This window comes from Protomyctophum parallelum (assembly GCF_964188405.1).
Source record: "Protomyctophum parallelum genome assembly, chromosome: 12".
Taxonomy (NCBI): domain Eukaryota; kingdom Metazoa; phylum Chordata; class Actinopteri; order Myctophiformes; family Myctophidae; genus Protomyctophum; species Protomyctophum parallelum.
The window spans coordinates 1,086,597-1,105,996 of record NC_139712.1 but is presented as its reverse complement, the minus strand read 5'-3'; the positions used below and the strand labels follow the sequence as shown (position 1 = coordinate 1,105,996).

General features: G+C 44.5%; 1 protein-coding gene across 1 annotated transcript; it reads left to right on the top strand.

Moving 5' to 3' along the window:
- Positions 1–11,564: 11,564 nt before the first annotated feature.
- Positions 11,565–19,325, top strand: LOC310868151 (extracellular calcium-sensing receptor-like; the record flags this gene model as incomplete). Its single annotated transcript, XM_083778420.1, has 8 exons — positions 11,565–11,585; positions 13,138–13,224; positions 14,412–14,681; positions 14,880–15,002; positions 15,229–15,504; positions 17,887–18,114; positions 18,203–18,326; positions 18,415–19,325. The coding sequence occupies 8 exons, from the start codon at positions 11,565–11,567 to the stop codon at positions 19,323–19,325; spliced, it is 2,040 nt and encodes a 679-aa protein (XP_083634546.1).
- Between the last annotated feature and the right edge of the window lie 75 nt (positions 19,326–19,400).

Genomic DNA, 19,400 nt, shown 5'->3' with positions numbered 1-19,400 from the left:
TGCTACAAGTGGCGTCTGGGCGATTATGCACTAAACGTTGCTTTCACGGTTTTCATACAATCCTGGTAAGTCAGTGAGTTTAATTGTTTGGAAGAACGTGCACTGCTTTTGTTCACCGACGGAAATAACCTAGATCAAGTTGAAGCTGCTGCTTAAATGTTCTCTTCTGTTGCCATTTTATCGTTGTGCCTCGATCACACCGAGATCGCATTTGTTAGCCAATTCATTTCACGTCGGGTCCTGTCCTGCTCACAACAATAGTCAAGGAAGTAGCTTACCTGCCGTCTGCTCTGCTTTCCGCCGTTCTTCACATGTAAATCCAGGCCAAAGTTTTATAATCAGTTTTATGACAGTGGTCACGCTTGGTGCGCATTCTTGTCTTGGCTGTGTAGTAGTAGGCTACTAGTCAATATGTGGACGTAATATAGATTCAAGGCAGCATGATTAAAAGTATACACTGCGACTAGTTTGTCCACAGTGTAGAGTAGGAGAGTGGTGACACGCTTTGTATAGTTCCAAACATTGTTCCTTTGGCTGGAACTATCCCATTGAGATAGAACGAGCACTTCCGCATTCCATTGTTTCCAAGGGAGTCAACACTAGTGTCGCCACTATTACTAAATTACTCTGAGTATGTCCGCATCGTCTGTCAGGCATGTTGCCACGTCTGCACATTATAAGCGTCTTGGGCTTGTTTTATTTAAGTCACTTGCCGGGTGAACGTTGTTGTTTAAACCTGCGGTTAATTTGAAGCACCCTCAGTTTAATATGATGATAAACTTATTTGACGTTGTTGGATTGTTTTCATAATGATTCAAGATAGATTTTGCGGCTTGTTTTTGCGGACCTGGCTGCTTGTCTCTTCCAATAAGGCAACACAAGTTCTCTGATCAGAATGAAACGTCCAATGCAGCATCAGTCAGAAGTAAATGGAGTTGACCAGAGCATCTGAGGGAGCAGTGAGGTTGCTCTTGGTTGCATAGGCCCACATGGCACCTGGGTCCCAAGGAACATTTCAGTGTGAATCGTACCGTATCATGCGCCTAGTGTTGGGCAGAGCCATGCTGGATATTTTTTATTTTTATTTTTGGCTGGAGGAATCAATATCATGCCAATTGATTCATGCTAACTATCTATAAACTAATTGATCCTGCTATTTAAGTAAATGATTTACCTGGCTATAAGGTGGATGCTTGCACATTCAGGAATATCAACAATTATTTTTAATTAGTAGGCCTATTATGAGGTATTCAGGAGGCTAATTGATAGGGAAATTAATTATCTGGAATATGTATTGCAACTATTACCAGTTGTCAAGCACAGTTCAATGTAAGCGGTCTGCAGCTAGAGGATTAAAAAATTCCCAGAAATTACTTTGGCTCAGTTACATTGGGGTCCTCCTTTTCAATTAATCAGATGCAGAAGTGCTCACGATGGTTAGAATGTGCTCGTGCTCATGAATGGAGAAACAGTCTATGGTACGGACGCACGGGATATAGGCCCTATGCGGGCGCGTAAGTTCTTAGAACGATAGTGGGTGCCCCCCGCCCCGCCCCCCAGTGCGGGAGCGCACTCGTCCATTTGTTTGCATTGCACAGTGCGCTCAGTGCGCTATTTCCGAACGCGCCCATTGTGTCAGTGGATGCTTCAGGCCTCAAGCTCCCCCGACTCGATGCCTCTATGCTTGGAGAAATGGCGGCATAGGTTACAGCAGAGCCATTTAATAGAAGAGTTACGATGAGCGGGCAGAAACCGAGCACTGTTCATGCAGCCTGAAAGGCGGACAAGTGGAGTTTTGAATACATTGTTTTCAACGAGGGCGGTGGAAATAAGCTATTTAGGCATGTGTGCAACATGACAATGTTTTAATATTATTCAGGACGACTAAAGTCTCTGTAATGTGTTTGTCGTACGATTACTACAAACAATCTAAAATAAGGGATTTAAGAATAATAAAGCTGGGTTGTTGCCTGGGTTCATGCAGTTCTGCCTACTTCTGTCCTTCTACCCATTTGTAGAAGAAGAGCCGCGCCATTGAACTGGCCCCATGAAGTTAACGGAGTTTTCGTAACTCTGTCTTACTCTATGGGTCTGTTTTACAGGTAAGTACATATGGTGCGCCAGGGAAGTGTTTAACATAAAATAAAACGCACAGTCTGTCTTAAAGACAGGAATTGGCTCATTGCTAACATTTCTGCTATGCTTAGCCCAGGAACAGAGGCGTAGTGTTTTTCCTATGCTCGGCCCAGGAAAAGAGGTATGGCGTTACCGCGTTGCTAACACTGCTGCTAAATGATTGATTTGAATTATATCAGCGTTACGGCTTAGATGACACTACACTCTGTGACTGAAGCTAACTTGCTTTAACGTCAACTTTAGCTATATCCATGTCATTTTAAAGCGATTCATAGCCTGTTCTCATACTGCTTCTGTTTCCATTTCCTGAGCGACAGCCCTTTATACTGATGAGATGAACCTTGGATGCTGGGAAGGTCCTCCCTGTGGGTTGCCGCATACAGTCTTCATCGCAGCTGCAGCCATTATCGGATAGGCTCACATTGGTGGTATACATGGATCTGCTGCTACTGAAACCATGAGGCAGGTCATCAGTTAATCAATCTGCATCTTCACCTAGGCTGCATTGGTTCTATTAATTCTATATTCACATGCAGTCGCTCAGCCACTTAAGTAGTGTTTCGGTTGAAACATCTGTATCCTTGATATGTTGACATGGACGCAGCTCCTTCTACGGTCTTGGGGGAAGAGTACGAAGGGAGATGGGTTGCAGCTAAATGGCAGAATTTAATACTTGCCGGCAGATGTAAGTCTTCCGTGTTATTTGAGCTACAGTACCTTATAAGCAGCGGTGGCATGCTTTTGGTCGGATAAAACCTGGAATGGGAAACAGATCAGTCATAATGAAGGGATCTGCATCACCCATCAATAAGGACACTCCTCTGTTCCATCTATCGACACGTTACTCAGTGGTATAACTTGGACCTGTGTTATGGATTATTTCATTCTAAGAGCTGTTCTAATTCCAGGTTCGTCAACGTAGAGATGCTTGTCCTGTTTAATTTCATGTTCTAGCTCAGAGGCCATGCTGATAGTTTCGAAGCTGCCTGGTAACCTTCAATCAAACCATGGTAAATGATTCCTGCCTTCTCTTAATTGCAGCTGCAAGCTCATGAGGTTACAGTATGTTTGCCAAATCATCATAAAACCTACGACTCTGCAGGGTCCTATTCATCTTTTCAAGTTGCTTTCTGGGTATCCTATCATAGTAGTGCTTTTAGTTAATTGTTTTAAATCTCAAAGGCATTTTAACTGGCATTCAGCTTTACTCCAGATACTTCAGTGAGTAATCTACTGGCAATCCTATAATAGTTTTTTTTTTTACTTTTTTTTTTTTTTTTACTTTTTATGTGGTGAATCCTATGCATGATATTTCCACTTCTGACTTTGCTTGGATGCCCACCATTAAATCACTCAAAACAACTAATTTCATTAAGGTATATCTGTGACAGCAACTAACACTGGTCTTTGTCCTTTCTCTTCCATGCCTCGTTTTCTGCCATGCTGTCCATCCGCAATGTCATGAGCCCCATTCATGATGGATTCCGGGAAGCCATGGCCGGTCCTGCAAAAGCTGCTTCTTCTGTGTCAAGGCTGTGGGCTGCCTCCTAATCGCTACACGTCACACTCTTTAGGATCGGCACAGCAGCACCAAAAGTTCCAAATGCTACACTCTACAAGCTTTGGGCTGGTGGTCTTCTGCAGCTGATGAAAGCTATATGCTCTGCTAAACTCGAATGCATTTTTCAGGCTCAGAACTAATGAGCTCTGAATTATGTTGGTTACGTTGCTGCTGCTACATGTATATTCATTATTTTGCTCCTTTTGCTGCAGGATATTATTTATACTCTTAAAACTGTTTTTCTGCATGATCTTTCAGTTTCTTAGGCCGGTGGTCCTCTGCTGCTTACGAAAGCTATGCATGCAGTGTTGCCGCATCATGATCATGCATTCATCCTCCTGCTTGCTTGCTTGCTGCTGCTTTATTGTATACTGTGCGCTGCTGTATACAAAGTGCTCACCCACCTCCACCCCAGCTACCACCTGTCGTTTTGGATCTACTGTTTAGGTACGGGGGATTCAGAGTCCCTATGGTCGGGACTGATGCGCTTGACCTGAAGCAGATCCAATACATCGCCAAACCATAATAAATATATTGCATTGGTTATCTTATATTCAATAAATATATATATTACATCCTCCTTGAGTTGTCTGTACGCAGCATTCTGGTGTAACACCCATCTAGAGACTTCTGCAGAGTTGGCTTCAGGCTTCAGGGTCCAGCACTCACTGCCGTATAGGAGAACATACTACCGTTGTGTATAAAAAGCAGTTTGGTTTGACACTGACCACCAACCTGCCACTGACCACCAACCTGCCACTGACCACCAACCTGCCACTAACCACTACTGACCACCAACCTATCACTGACCACCAACCTGCCACTGACCACCAACCTGCCACTGACCACCAACCTGCCACTGACCACCAACCTGCCACTGACAACCAACCTGCCACTGACAACCAACCTGCCACTGACCACCAACCTGCCACTGACCACCAACCTGCCACTAACCACCACTCACCACCAACCTGCCACTGACCACCAACCTGCCACTGACCACCAACCTGCCACTGACCACCAACCTGCCACTGAACACCACTGACCACCAACCTGCCACTGACCACCACTGACCACCAACATGCCACTGGCCACCAACCTGCCACTGACCACCATCCTGCCACTAACCACCACTGACCACCAACCTGCCACTGACCACCAATATGGCACTGACCACCAACCTGCCACTGACCACCAGCTTGCCACTGACCACCAACCTGCCACTAACCACCACTGACCACCAACCTGCCACTGACGTACTGAAGTACTGCACGCAGCGTTCTGGTGTAGCACCCGTCTAGAGACTTCTGCAGAGTTGGCTTCAGGCTTCAGGGTCCAGCACTCACTGCCGTATAGGAGAACAGACTACCGTTGTGTAGAAAAAGCTGAGTTTGGTTTGACACTGACCACCAACTTGCCACTGACCACCAACCTGCCACTAACCACTACTGAACACCAACCTGTCACTGACCACCAACCTGCCACTGACCACCAACCTGCCACTAACCACCAACCTGCCAGTAACCACTACTGACCACCAACCTGTCACTGACCACCAACCTGCCACTGACCACCAACCTGCCACTAACCACTACTGACCACCAACCTGTCACTGACCACCAACCTGCCACTGACCACCAACCTGCCACTGACCACCAACCTGCCACTGACCACCAACATTCCACTGACCACCAACCTGCCACTGACCACCAACCTGCCACTAACCACCACTGACCACCAACCTGCCACTAACCACCAACCTGCCACTAACCACCACTGACCACCAACCTGCCACTGACCACCAACCTGCCACTGACCACCAACCTGCCACTAACCACCACTGACCACCAACCTGCCACTGACCACCACTGACCACCAACCTGCCACTGGCCACCAACCTGCCACTGACCACCAACCTGCCACTAACCACCACTGACCACCAACCTGCCACTGACCACCACTGACCACCAACCTGCCACTGGCCACCAACCTGCCACTGACCACCATCCTGCCACTAACCACCACTGACCACCAATCTGGCACTGACCACCAACCTGCCACTGACCACCAGCTTGCCACTGACCACCAACCTGCCACTAACCACCACTGACCACCAACCTGCCACTGACCACCAACCTGCCACTGACCACCAACCTGCCACTAACCACCACTGACCACCAACCTGCCACTGACCACCAACCTGCCACTGACCACCAACCTGCCACTGACCACCACTGACCACCAACCTGCCACTGACCACCACTGACCACCAACCTGCCACTGGCCACCAACCTGCCACTGACCACCATCCTGCCACTAACCACCACTGACCACCAACCTGCCACTGACCACCAATCTGGCACTGACCACCAACCTGCCACTGACCACCAGCTTGCCACTGACCACCAACCTGCCACTAACCACCACTGACCACCAACCTGCCACTGACGTACTGAAGTACTGCACGCAGCATTCTGGTGTAGCACCCGTCTAGAGACTTCTGCAGAGTTGGCTTCAGGCTTCAGGGTCCAGCACTCACTGCCGTATAGGAGAACAGACTACCGTTGTGTAGAAAAAGCTGAGTTTGGTTTGACACTGACCACCAACCTGCCACTGACCACCAACCTGCCACTAACCACTACTGACCACCAACCTGTCACTGACCACCAACCTGCCACTGACCACCAACCTGCCACTAACCACTACTGACCACCAACCTGTCACTGACCACCAACCTGCCACTGACCACCAACCTGCCACTAACCACTACTGACCACCAACCTGTTACTGACCACCAACCTGCCACTGACCACCAACCTGCCACTGACCACCAACCTGCCACTGACCACCAACATTCCACTGACCACCAACCTGCCACTGACCACCAACCTGCCACTAACCACCACTGACCACCAACCTGCCACTAACCACCAACCTGCCACTAACCACCACTGACCACCAACCTGCCACTGACCACCAACCTGCCACTAACCACCACTGACCACCAACCTGCCACTGACCACCAACCTGCCACTAACCAACAACCTGCCACTGACCACCAACCTGCCACAGACCACCAACCTGCCACTGACCACCAACCTGCCACTAACCACCACTGACCACCAACCTGCCACTGACCACCAACCTGCCACTGACCACCAACCTGCCACTGACCACCAACCTGCCACTGACCACCAACCTGCCACTAACCACCACTGACCACCAACCTGCCACTGACCACCAACCTGCCACTGACCACCAACCTGCCACTGACCACCAACCTGCCACTAACCACTACTGACCACCAACCTGCCACTGACCACCACTGACCACCAACCTGCCACTGACCACCAACCTGCCACTAACCACCACTGACCACCAACCTGCCACTGACCACCAACCTGCCACTGACCACCACTGACCACCAACCTGCCACTGGCCACCAACCTGCCACTGACCACCATCCTGCCACTAACCACCACTGACCACCAACCTGCCACTGACCACCAATCTGGCACTGACCACCAACCTGCCACTGACCACCAGCTTGCCACTGACCACCAACCTGCCACTAACCACCACTGACCACCAACCTGCCACTGACCACCAACCTGCCACTGACCACCAACCTGCCACTAACCACCACTGACCACCAACCTGCCACTGACCACCAACCTGCCACTGACCACCAACCTGCCACTGACCACCACTGACCACCAACCTGCCACTGACCACCACTGACCACCAACCTGCCACTGGCCACCAACCTGCCACTGACCACCATCCTGCCACTAACCACCACTGACCACCAACCTGCCACTGACCACCAATCTGGCACTGACCACCAACCTGCCACTGACCACCAGCTTGCCACTGACCACCAACCTGCCACTAACCACCACTGACCACCAACCTGCCACTGACGTACTGAAGTACTGCACGCAGCATTCTGGTGTAGCACCCGTCTAGAGACTTCTGCAGAGTTGGCTTCAGGCTTCAGGTTCCAGCACTCACTGCCGTATAGGAGAACAGACTACCGTTGTGTAGAAAAAGCTGAGTTTGGTTTGACACTGACCACCAACCTGCCACTGACCACCAACCTGCCACTAACCACTACTGACCACCAACCTGTCACTGACCACCAACCTGCCACTGACCACCAACCTGCCACTAACCACTACTGACCACCAACCTGTCACTGACCACCAACCTGCCACTAACCACTACTGACCACCAACCTGTTACTGACCACCAACCTGCCACTGACCACCAACCTGCCACTGACCACCAACCTGCCACTGACCACCACTGACCACCAACCTGCCACTAACCACCAACCTGCCACTAACCACCACTGACCACCAACCTGCCACTGACCACCAACCTGCCACTAACCACCACTGACCACCAACCTGCCACTGACCACCAACCTGCCACTAACCAACAACCTGCCACTGACCACCAACCTGCCACAGACCACCAACCTGCCACTGACCACCAACCTGCCACTAACCACCACTGACCACCAACCTGCCACTGACCACCAACCTGCCACTAACCACCAACCTGCCACTAACCACCACTGACCACCAACCTGCCACTGACCACCAACCTGCCACTAACCACCACTGACCACCAACCTGCCACTGACCACCAACCTGCCACTGACCACCAACCTGCCACTGACCACCAACCTGCCACTAACCACCACTGACCACCAACCTGCCACTGACCACCACTGACCACCAACCTGCCACTGACCACCACTGACCACCAACCTGCCACTGACCACCAACCTGCCACTGGCCACCAACCTGCCACTGACCACCATCCTGCCACTAACCACCACTGACCACCAACCTGCCACTGACCACCACTGACCACCAACCTGCCACTGACCACCAACTTGCCACTAACCACCACTGACCACCAACCTGCCACTGACCACCAACCTGCCACTGACCACCAACCTGCCACTAACCACCACTGACCACCAACCTGACACTGACCACCAACCTGTCACTGACCACCACTGACCACCAACCTGCCACTGACCACCAACCTGCCACTAACCACCACTGACCACCAACCTGCCACTGACCACCAACCTGCCACTGACCACCAACCTGCCACTAACCCCCACTGACCACCAACCTGACACTGACCACCAACCTGACACTGACCACCACTGACCACCAACCTGACACTGACCACCAACCTGACACTGACCACCAACCTGACACTAACCACCAACCTGACACTGACCACCAACCTGACACTGACCACCACTATTTTCAAATGGCCGGAATTTATATAAGGCTGAAGTGGTTAATGTATGTTTTGTAATAATAATCAAAATCTACAAAGTAACTAAAGTTTCCAAATAAATGTAGAGGAGTAAAAGTACAATATTGGGATTTGGGATGTAGTGGAGTAGAAGTAAAAGCATTGGAAATGACAAATACAAATACCTCAAAATTTAACTTAAGTACAGTACTTCAGTAACTCTAGTTTGTTACTTTCCACCACTGATACCTATGTATGTTAAGCCCTGCCTCTGTGTGTGCCTAAAGGCCCAGATCGGTGTTGTGAAAGATTACGTAATGTCGTCATCTGGCACAGGGGACGGCACTGCATGGGTATAAAACCTAACAACTGGACACTGGATGGAGAAGGTGGGAGGGGTTGTTAGACAGAGGAGGACAGTCATGAGGGCTTCTTTAGACATACAACTGTTTTCATACTTGATGATGTTCGCTTCCTTCTCTCCTTTGTCTTCATCCTCTTCCTCTTCTTGTGAGTTCCAGGCACCGTTAAAACATGGCGGAATGTACAAGGCTGGAGATGTGCTTCTGGGTGGTTTGTTTCCATTCCACGTCTCCTCTGTGTTCCCTGAGCTGACGTTCACACAGTCCAAGGAACAGAATCCCTCCTGCAGTCGGTGAGTATCACAAAGACAACACCAACCTTGTTTTGATGTATAGAAACATGATTAGTTGATGTGTATATTTCTACAAAGATATAGGCTGTCGGGTGGAAACCTTCTCAGAACATGTGTTTGGATGGATCTAGGGTAGTTATTATTTAGTCACAAGCACTTTCACCTAAATATTTTCTTCAAAAATAGCAAAAAATAATTTGTCACACTGTAGTATGCCAAATAACTAATTTATTAAACAAAAACAGAACGTTTAAATATGGAGATACAAGGTTTCTGACTGACAGCAATGATATTCAAGGCTACAGTGTAATTGTGTGTGTTAGTTTTCGCATGTCGGTGTTCAATGGTGCACAGACCATGGCTTTTGCCATCACTGAGATCAACAGAGACCCCAGCCTGCTCCCCAATGTGACTCTGGGATACCGTTGCTATGACACCTGTTTAACGCTTGGAGTTGCAGTCCCTGCAGCGTTGTCACTGATCAGTGGGAGAGAGGAGCAGTTTACACTGGATCAGAGCTGTGTTGGGTCTCCTCCAGTACTTGGAATTGTGGGTCCTAGTACCTCAAAAAGTTCTATTACCCTCTCTAGAATATTAGGTGTATACAGAGTGCCCATGGTAAGTTTCCTATCCCCTTTCACAATAGCCTATTTTATTTAATTTTGATTACTTGGCTATTTGCAAATCTATAATATGATAAATATAAAATGTTGTCTTTTTGGAGTTTGAAAGACATAATCGTTGCTGTCGAGAAGAAACCTTGTGTCTCCATATTTCAACTTGTAATGCTTTTTTAATGCCCTATGAATGCCACAGACGAAAAACAGTCTTAAGTCCACACTATTGATCCATAATGTATAAATGATTGATAAGGGTTCAGGACAACGAGGCCTTTTTGTGGAGGGGTCAGAATGAAATTTGGACTTAGACTGTTTTTCGTCTGTGGTACTCATTTCTTCATTATGCTAATGTTAGACAAAAGTATCAAACACAGCTGATCAACAAGGTCACAGTGTGACATGTTCTGAGCTTGTAGTCTGCAATTCTGTCTTTTTTCCCCCTTTTTTGTTTTAAGTGAAAGTGGTAAGTAACTGCACTTAGCCTGTGTTTTACAGGTCTGTTGGTTCATGGTACAGCATCAATCACCTCTGTACAATTAGAGCCTGTCCTTAAAGAAAAGGCAGGTAAACTAAATAGACCTACAGATGTGCCATTCCAACTCTTCACACTTTACTGATCTTTTCTTGAACGTTTCTGAAAATGCATGTTTTCCCTGCAGGTTTAATTCACCGATTAGCCTAATGTTAATGCTACTGCTTTGCTACTGAAAAGAAGTGTCCAGCAGAGGAACAATATCTATTCAGGATCATTTAAATATAACATATTGACATATGCCCCCTTACTGAACTGTTCTGTTTCTGACAATGCACTGCATTCTACTGAATTCCCAATGGCAGGACATGTAAAGTTCTCAAACAGCACATCCAAATCTCTCTGGCCAGCATCCTCTCCATAGTATTGGAAATAATCATGTTTGTACGTCTGGAAATGTTTGTCTTTATTGCAGATAACCAGTTCAGATTAAAAAATAAATCCGGCACAGTGCAATTTTTGCAATTAAGGAAATGATTGCCAGATACAATATTTCCACTATCTTCTTATGCTAAATTGAAACTTCTTGAGCTTTTGACATGATAAACCAAACTGTTTCAGAAGCTGGTTGTGGCACATCTAAGCACATTGTGTAGAGAACAGGGTAAGATGAACCACTTTTTGCTTAAGTTGTCCTGGAAGCAAGGCAAAATTAGATGGCAGTAAAATCTAATGATCTACCCATATTTCAGGATGTCTTCTATCAATTGAAATGATGAGTAAGCATCTATGACAAAGGGCCATGAAAATATGACCTTTTTAAAAAAAGTGGTCATGTGGCTCAACTTGCCCCAGGTAAGGGGTAAGTTGATCCAAGTCGAGGGGCAAGTCGAACCACATGATATTTTAATGTTAAAAGCTTAAACTTGAACAGATAATGTATTCAACTTATCAATAATAATATAATAACAGTTTTCCCTTTAGCAAATAGTCTTATTTACCGTATATTACCAAATAGTAGCCCAGGCTGTAATATGCAAAATCGATTCGGACCCCGGGCGTTTATAAGGAGCCGGGCCGTTATTTGCCATAGGCTGTTATTTATTTTTGCACCGGCCTGCACAAGGCCATTATTTGGTTTCAGTATATACATACAGTAACATGAAGTGCAAATAATAATAATAAAAAAACAAAGCTACAGTACATACAGTAAAGCGTTTACAAGTATACTGTACAAAACAACATATAATAATACTGTACAAGTGTACAGGGTTCCTACCGCCATGAAATTCAGTGAATTATTTTTCATTTTAAAATACAGGCCTAGAAAAGCTCATTTGGAATTAAAATGTTTGGATATCATTTCATAAATAGCAACCTAACAACATAGTGTTAGTTACTTTTTTACATCTGTTCGTTTTTCCATCTTGTGTTGCATGGGATGCATTACTGTACTCAGCATGTACAGTAATAATCCACATATTTTTCTTAATCCAGAGCGATTTACATTAAGCAAGAACAAAAAGCATCGCAATACATCACATACATAAAAAGTAGTTATCATGAATCATGCGTAAACTAAGAACGTAACAGTGGAATATCTATATAATGGGACTATGCATGTATACTCTATAGTGCTATGTCTACATGAACATGCTATAAGTCTACATAAAATGCTATCTATAGTCTACATAAAAAATGTCGGGGCTAGGGCAAGTGCTAAGTGCCATGATGGAGTCTGAAGAGATGGATTTTCAGACCACGGCGGAAGATTGGGAGTGCGGCTGCAGTTCTGATTGTAATGGGAAGTGGATTACATAGTTTTGGAGCCAGAAGTGTTTGGAACGTGTGGAGCGTTGTCCCGGCGTTTTTAGTGAAGGTACTTCCAGCTTCCCTGCGTTGGCTGATCTGAGCGCTTGGGAGGGTTTGTAGGGTTCTATCGGACTTGCAAGATATGGGGGTGCCATACCTTTGGTTGCTTTAAATGCTAGCATCAGAGTCAATGGAGGGAGCGGAGAAGGTGGGAGTAGTGGGATAATTTTGGCTGGTTGAAGACCAAAATGAGGCTTCATTCACAACATGTGAAGAGAACATATAACGAACAGATTATCACAGGTAATAAAGTAAGTGGTTAATACTAAGTTGTCAGGCCATACAACATACAATAACTAAAATCTTGTTCAAAACAATGAAAATAACTAATATTATACTTTAATTCTTGGCCGCAGATACATTAATCAGGGGCAGCGGGTTGAGTAGCACTGCCCTGAGGGTACCAGACGCACTGTTGAATACCTACAGTCCAGTTCTATTGGTCTGTTCCTCGCTGACATCTATAGGTACCTTTCAAAGATCTAGTACATTACAGAATAGATCTTTTGTATTTGTTTTTATTCTGTTTTTCCAGATAAGTTACTATGCTGGTTGTTCCTGTCTGAGCGACCGGACTCAGTTCCCATCCTTCTTCAGAACAATGCCAAGTTTTGTCTTCCAGGTGAACTTCTATAACAATAGATGTGTTGGTATCTAATAGTTCATGTTTCAGAAACTGGAATACTCAAACCCATGGGGTGGGCAACTTTGATGTAGGAGAGGGCCACTATATTTCTACACTCACTCCAGAGGGCCGCTATATTTCTACACTCACTCCAGAGAGCCACTATAGTTCCACACTCACTCCAGAGGGCCGCTATATTTTTACACTCACTCCAGAGGGCCACTATAGTTCCACACTCACTCCAGAGGGCCACGATATTTCTACACTCACTCCAGAGGGCCGCTATATCTCTACACTCACTCCAGAGGGCCACTATAGTTCCACACTCACTCCAGAGGGCCGCTATATTTTTACACTCACTCCAGAGGGCCACTATAGTTCCACACTCACTCCAGAGGGCCACTATAATTCTACACTCACTCCAGAAGGCCACTATATATTTCTACACTCACTCCAGAGGGCCACTATATTTCTACACTCACTCCAGAAGGCCACTATATATTTCTACACTCACTCCACAGGGCCAATATATTTCTACACTCACTCCAGAGGGCCACTGTATTTCCACACTAACTCCAGAGGGCCACTATATTTCTACAGACTCCTGAATTATTATTTGCTATTTTTGCTAAGGATTTGAGTATTTCAGGATTTGCTAATCCTGAAAATTAGGTCTAACTTTTTTATTTAATTTCATATTACATTTATTTATACTTATGTTAACTTAAAACAAACATACTTAAATTCAAATGCATTGGATATAAAAAGACAATTGAAATTGTTTTTTTTTTATTCATAGCTTTTTATTGTTCATACTACGTAGTAGCAGTTGGTCACAACATACAATATCTCGCCTATGGGAGAAAATAAAAATTAGGGGGTACATTTTTTTTTAGTTTGTTCCCTAGAGGACAACCTCCTACCTCCCACCCACCCCCCGCCCGACAATGACACAATTTAAATTGTAATTATGCTACTAATATTGACCATTATAGATTAAAGCGGGTCATGTTTGCATGTTTGGAATTGTAACCGCTGAAATCAATAATATAATGGTATTCCAATATTAACCTGCAGGCCACATAAGTGAACACGGGGGCCGCATGTGGCCCCTGGGCCGCCGTTTGCTCATGTACTGTATGATCTAACCTAAGTACATTTCCGTCCATTTCTCATCCACTCAGGTGCGAGCTATGCTCCATACTATGAGGTGGTTCGAGTGGACCTGGGTAGGACTGTTGTTCAGTGATGATGATGCTGGCCGTGACGCCGCCCGATTGTTCCAGTCTGGCCTGGACCAGTCTGGTCTGGGTTGTGTGGCTTATTCAGAGGCTCTGCCCTTCCACAATGATCTGGATAAACTCCAGAGGATCGTCACTGTGATGAAGACGTCCACAGCTCGGGTGGTCATTATGTTTGGATACGGGCCCTATATGCATAATGTCTTGGATGAGGTTTGTGTTACGATACATCTGTGGAGTATGTTAATTTAGGGATTCGTAATTAGAAGAATCTAAAATGAGAATGTATTGAAAGAAAGACATGTCTTTCATTTATTTCAAAACGATTAACAGGTGGTTAAGCAGAATGTGATAGGTCTGCTATGGATCTTACCTGCCACTTCAGCTTGGTGGGGAGATAATCATCTCCAGTCTCCTCACTACCTGCCATACCTCAGAGGCACCCTGGGTTTTGCCATCCGTCGTGGAGAGATACCAGGTTTGAAGGACTTCTTGTTAAAAATACGTCCTGACAATGACCATGAGGATAACATAGTAAGTATTTGTTTAATTGTATGTCTATAGTTACATGTCTCATTGAATTGAATAATGAGACACAGGACCACAATGGACACAATTAAGCCCTTAGGACATTTTGTGTTATCCTTTTTGCACCACTGTATTATTTGCAAACTGTGAATGAAGTGAATAATCAATAGGCTTACATTAATCAATTAATTGTATTTAAAGGTATTCTTATGAATTAATTGTGTTCTTTCAGGTGAGGCAGTTTTGGGAACGCACATTTCAGTGTAAATTTTCACCCCTTCCACCAGAGTGGGTGGACGCTGGTGGAAGGGTGTGTACTGGACAAGAGGACCTGGGAACGGCAGAAACGAAATTTTTGGATGTGTCTGACCTCAGGTCAGAGTACAATGTGTACAAGGCTGTGTATGCTCTGGCCCACGCCCTCCATGAAATGTTGCAGTGTGTGCCAGGAAGAGGGCCTTTCCCTGGGCACAGCTGTGCCAGTTTGCAGACAATACAGCCATGGCAGGTGGGATATTAATTCAGTTAACCTGTAGGATTATTTTTATTTATTGATTATTTGCACATTTAAAAACACATTTGAAACAACAACATATTATTGGGTTGTGCAGGTGAGACTTAGAAAACAGTATAGTTTATAACAGTTTATAACGTTAATCTCACCATATTTAAAATAAATCATAACAATCAAAACAATCAAATGTGAATTATTTTGCAACATTCATAATATAACAATGGATAGATGCACAGTTTAAATGAAAAAAAAAATACATATTAGTAGAAAATAATGTATGTGGGTGGGTGACGTGACATGGTGTCCCTGGCTGTCCTTAGTGTCACTCATGTATAAATAAGAAATATATTTGTCAAAAACCTTCTGAATATTGTGCAGGACATTATGGTCCATGTGAACATACTCAAGATTAAAACATTTCATTCCTCATTTCTTCAGAATTGTCAACCAAACACAGCAAAACTCATATGGTGCGACTGTCCTGGCCTTGTTTCTCAAAGTAGGAACTTAAATAAAACTAAGGAAAAAAATGCTAAAATTCTTTAAAAAAATCCATAAATATAATATATATGTCTATTTGTGAGCCTAATCTTTTCAAAGTCAAAGCATAATGTTTTCAGTCATTTCTGATCAAAAATATTTTGTCCCCCAAACCAAAATCATATTGTGTGACACCATTTTGGGAAATTTCAACAGGCAATTGTTTACACACCCATTGGGATAGAGAGGTACTTCTTCAGTAAGGCTGTTCAGCACTTGCATTACAATAGCATGACAGGTGTCTGTGGTGAATTATCATTTTAACATTTTCATAAAATACGATCTTGTTGGAACGCTGACAAATGCGACTCTTCCAAGTGTCTGTGGGTGTGACACCTTTTTCATTAAAAAAGCTTAAGGTATTAGATTTTTTGGTCATAATTACATGTAAATCTGTGTTGCTTTGTTATAGCTAGCATGTTGTTAGCATGCTAATGTGTAGCTAGTAGCCTCAAGGTTATGTTAAGTGCAGAAAACTGTTTTCCTGTCACGCCATATGACTTTTTTGTCACACCATATGATACAAACTGTAATTTCCTACAGATATAGCAATAAATAACAAAGTCCCATGTTTCTTTTGTCCATTTAAACATTTGTTTTAAACATTTTCACCTAAAATCTGCAACTATCCACAATAAATTGTGTTTAATTTCATTTTATTCAGTCATTGCCATGTTATTTAATGTTAAAGCAATTTTCCTGTTGCTGTTTTTCCTGAGTAATTGTTTAATCAATCTGTAAAGTTCAGTACTCACTAATAAGTAGGTTAAAACACAGTTTGCTTTGAAAAATGAAGATATGATCATACGGTGTGACACTAAATAATTTGGTGTGACGTTCCAAATAGTGAAAAAATCATACCTTTATTAATGATGAAACCATTAATGTTTATGGATTACATAGCAAATAGTCTAAGGAAGAGTCACAAATATTTGTGTCATTTTAGAGAAAGTTTTGTCACAATAAATGCAAAATATATTGAAAGACCGATAACATGGGGCTCACATTGAGTGTTGATTACGAAAATAATATACAGATTTAATACATTTTCACAAAACTATAGTGGATCACAGGTTAGTTATGATAAAGGACTTTGATAAAGTGAGCAACTTAAGAAAGTTGTACACCCTATGACGATTTTAGGCACAAGTACAACAAAATGCTGAATAAATTCTGATTCCAATAAAATATCTAAAAACAAAATATGTTTCCATAAAGATGAGAGTGAGTAGAACAAAAGTAAATCATTTTTATTCCTGTTATTTAAAGGTTTTAAAAAAACACTTTTTTTGGGGTGTCACGTCACTGACCCATGTGTAGTGTGTAGGTGCCACGGTGTGAATCAAGAGGGTTAGGACTCAAACGCAGGACAAAGGCAGAGAGGCAGAGCAGTTGAAATTGCAGGCGGTTTATGCACCAAAATCCATACACGAGGAGAACACAAGGAGTAACAAGAACACTGGGAGTCAAAGTACTAGGAGTTCACTAGGAGCAGAACACTAGTGACGTACAACAATGATCTGACAAAGAACTGAAAAAACAGGGGAGTATAAATACACAGGGAAAACAGGGCACAGGTGAACATTAATGCTCAACAAATGTGGGTGACATTATGGATATGGTTTTGTTGAAAGGCAATGCATAATGTAAAGGGTAGAGCACATGTTTTAGTAATGAGGCTGGTGGCGGAAGATAGCAACTCAGCAACAGGAACACCCCTTGCACAATGCTTAAATCCCCAAATAGTGTGTAGCGTGACTTGGGCACATAATAGGACCCTTAAGTATGTTTTTAACTTCTCTTGCTCTTCATGATTCTGCTCATCACCATTTCTAGCTTCTCTATTACCTGGAAAAGGTCAACTTCACCACATCTGGTGGTGATCGTGTATACTTTGATGAGAATGGTGATGCTTTACTAATCTTTGATGTATTGAACTGGGCGTGGCTCCCTGATGGAAGCACAAATATTCACAACGTAGGTGTGGTCAAGATGACAGCCTCCGGAGATGAAGAACTCACCCTCGATGAAGACAGAATCTTCTGGAACTTTCAATCCGCAAAAGTAATTTCAGCTTTCTAAAATGTTTAATTGAGCTCATGATGTGAATGAAATGTATAGTTAAACTAATCATTGTCACGTTCCTCTGCAGCCTCCTCGGTCGGTGTGCAGTGAGAGCTGTTCTCCTGGAACCCGTGTGGCCAGAAGGAAAGGAAAACCTGTCTGCTGCTACGACTGCATTGCTTGTTCTGAGGGAGAGTTCAGCAATGAGACAGGTAGGGTTACATAATGTAGCTACAGTATATGTACAGAAGGTTATAAGAAGATACGTGAGTGTCCTTTTAATCTTGTCCTATTTGTTAGACTCTACAGAGTGCACCGTGTGTCCAGAGGACTTCTGGTCCAGTCCCCAGCGTGACCACTGTGTGCCTAAGAGCATTGAGTTCCTGTCCTACCATGAGGCCCTGGGGATCTCCTTAACAACCATCTCATTGCTAGGAACATTTGTCTGTGCTATTGTCCTGGGGATCTTTGTTTATCATAAAGAGACGCCCATGGTCCGCGCCAACAACTCAGAACTCAGCTTCCAACTCTTGCTTTCACTCAAACTATGTTTCTTGTGCTCACTCTTGTTCATTGGTCGTCCCAGACTCTGGACTTGTCAGCTGAGGCATGCAATATTTGGGATCAGCTTTGTGCTGTGTGTCTCCTGCATCCTGGTAAAGACTATGGTGGTGCTGGCTGTGTTCAAGGCCTCCAAGCCTGGTGGTGCAGACATCATGAAGTGGTTTGGTGCCAAGCAGCAGAGAGGAACAGTTCTGATTCTTACTTCAATCCAGGCACTAATTTGTACAGTCTGGCTTGTGTCTGCCTCACCAACTCCTCATAAAAACACACAATACTATTCTGAAAAGATAGTCTATGAGTGCAATGTTGGATCAACAGTTGGTTTTGCGGTGTTACTAGGTTATATTGGCTTACTAGCACTCCTCAGTTTCCTCCTAGCATTCATGGTAAGGAATCTTCCAGACAACTTCAATGAAGCTAAGTTAATTACTTTCAGCATGTTGATCTTCTGTGCCGTGTGGATAGCCTTCATACCAGCATATATCAGTTCTCCAGGCAAATATGCAGATGTAGTGGAGGTGTTTGCTATTTTAGCATCTAGTTTGGGCATTTTGGTGGCTCTGTTTGGACCAAAGTGTTATATAATCATTTTGAAACCTGAGAGAAACACTAAGAAATCCATCATGGGTCATGGCACCAAGACGTAGAAGCAGACATTTTTAACCAATTAACTGCTCGTGACGGAACGTTCCGCCAGTTGGAATCCAACCGGCAACTGCTAT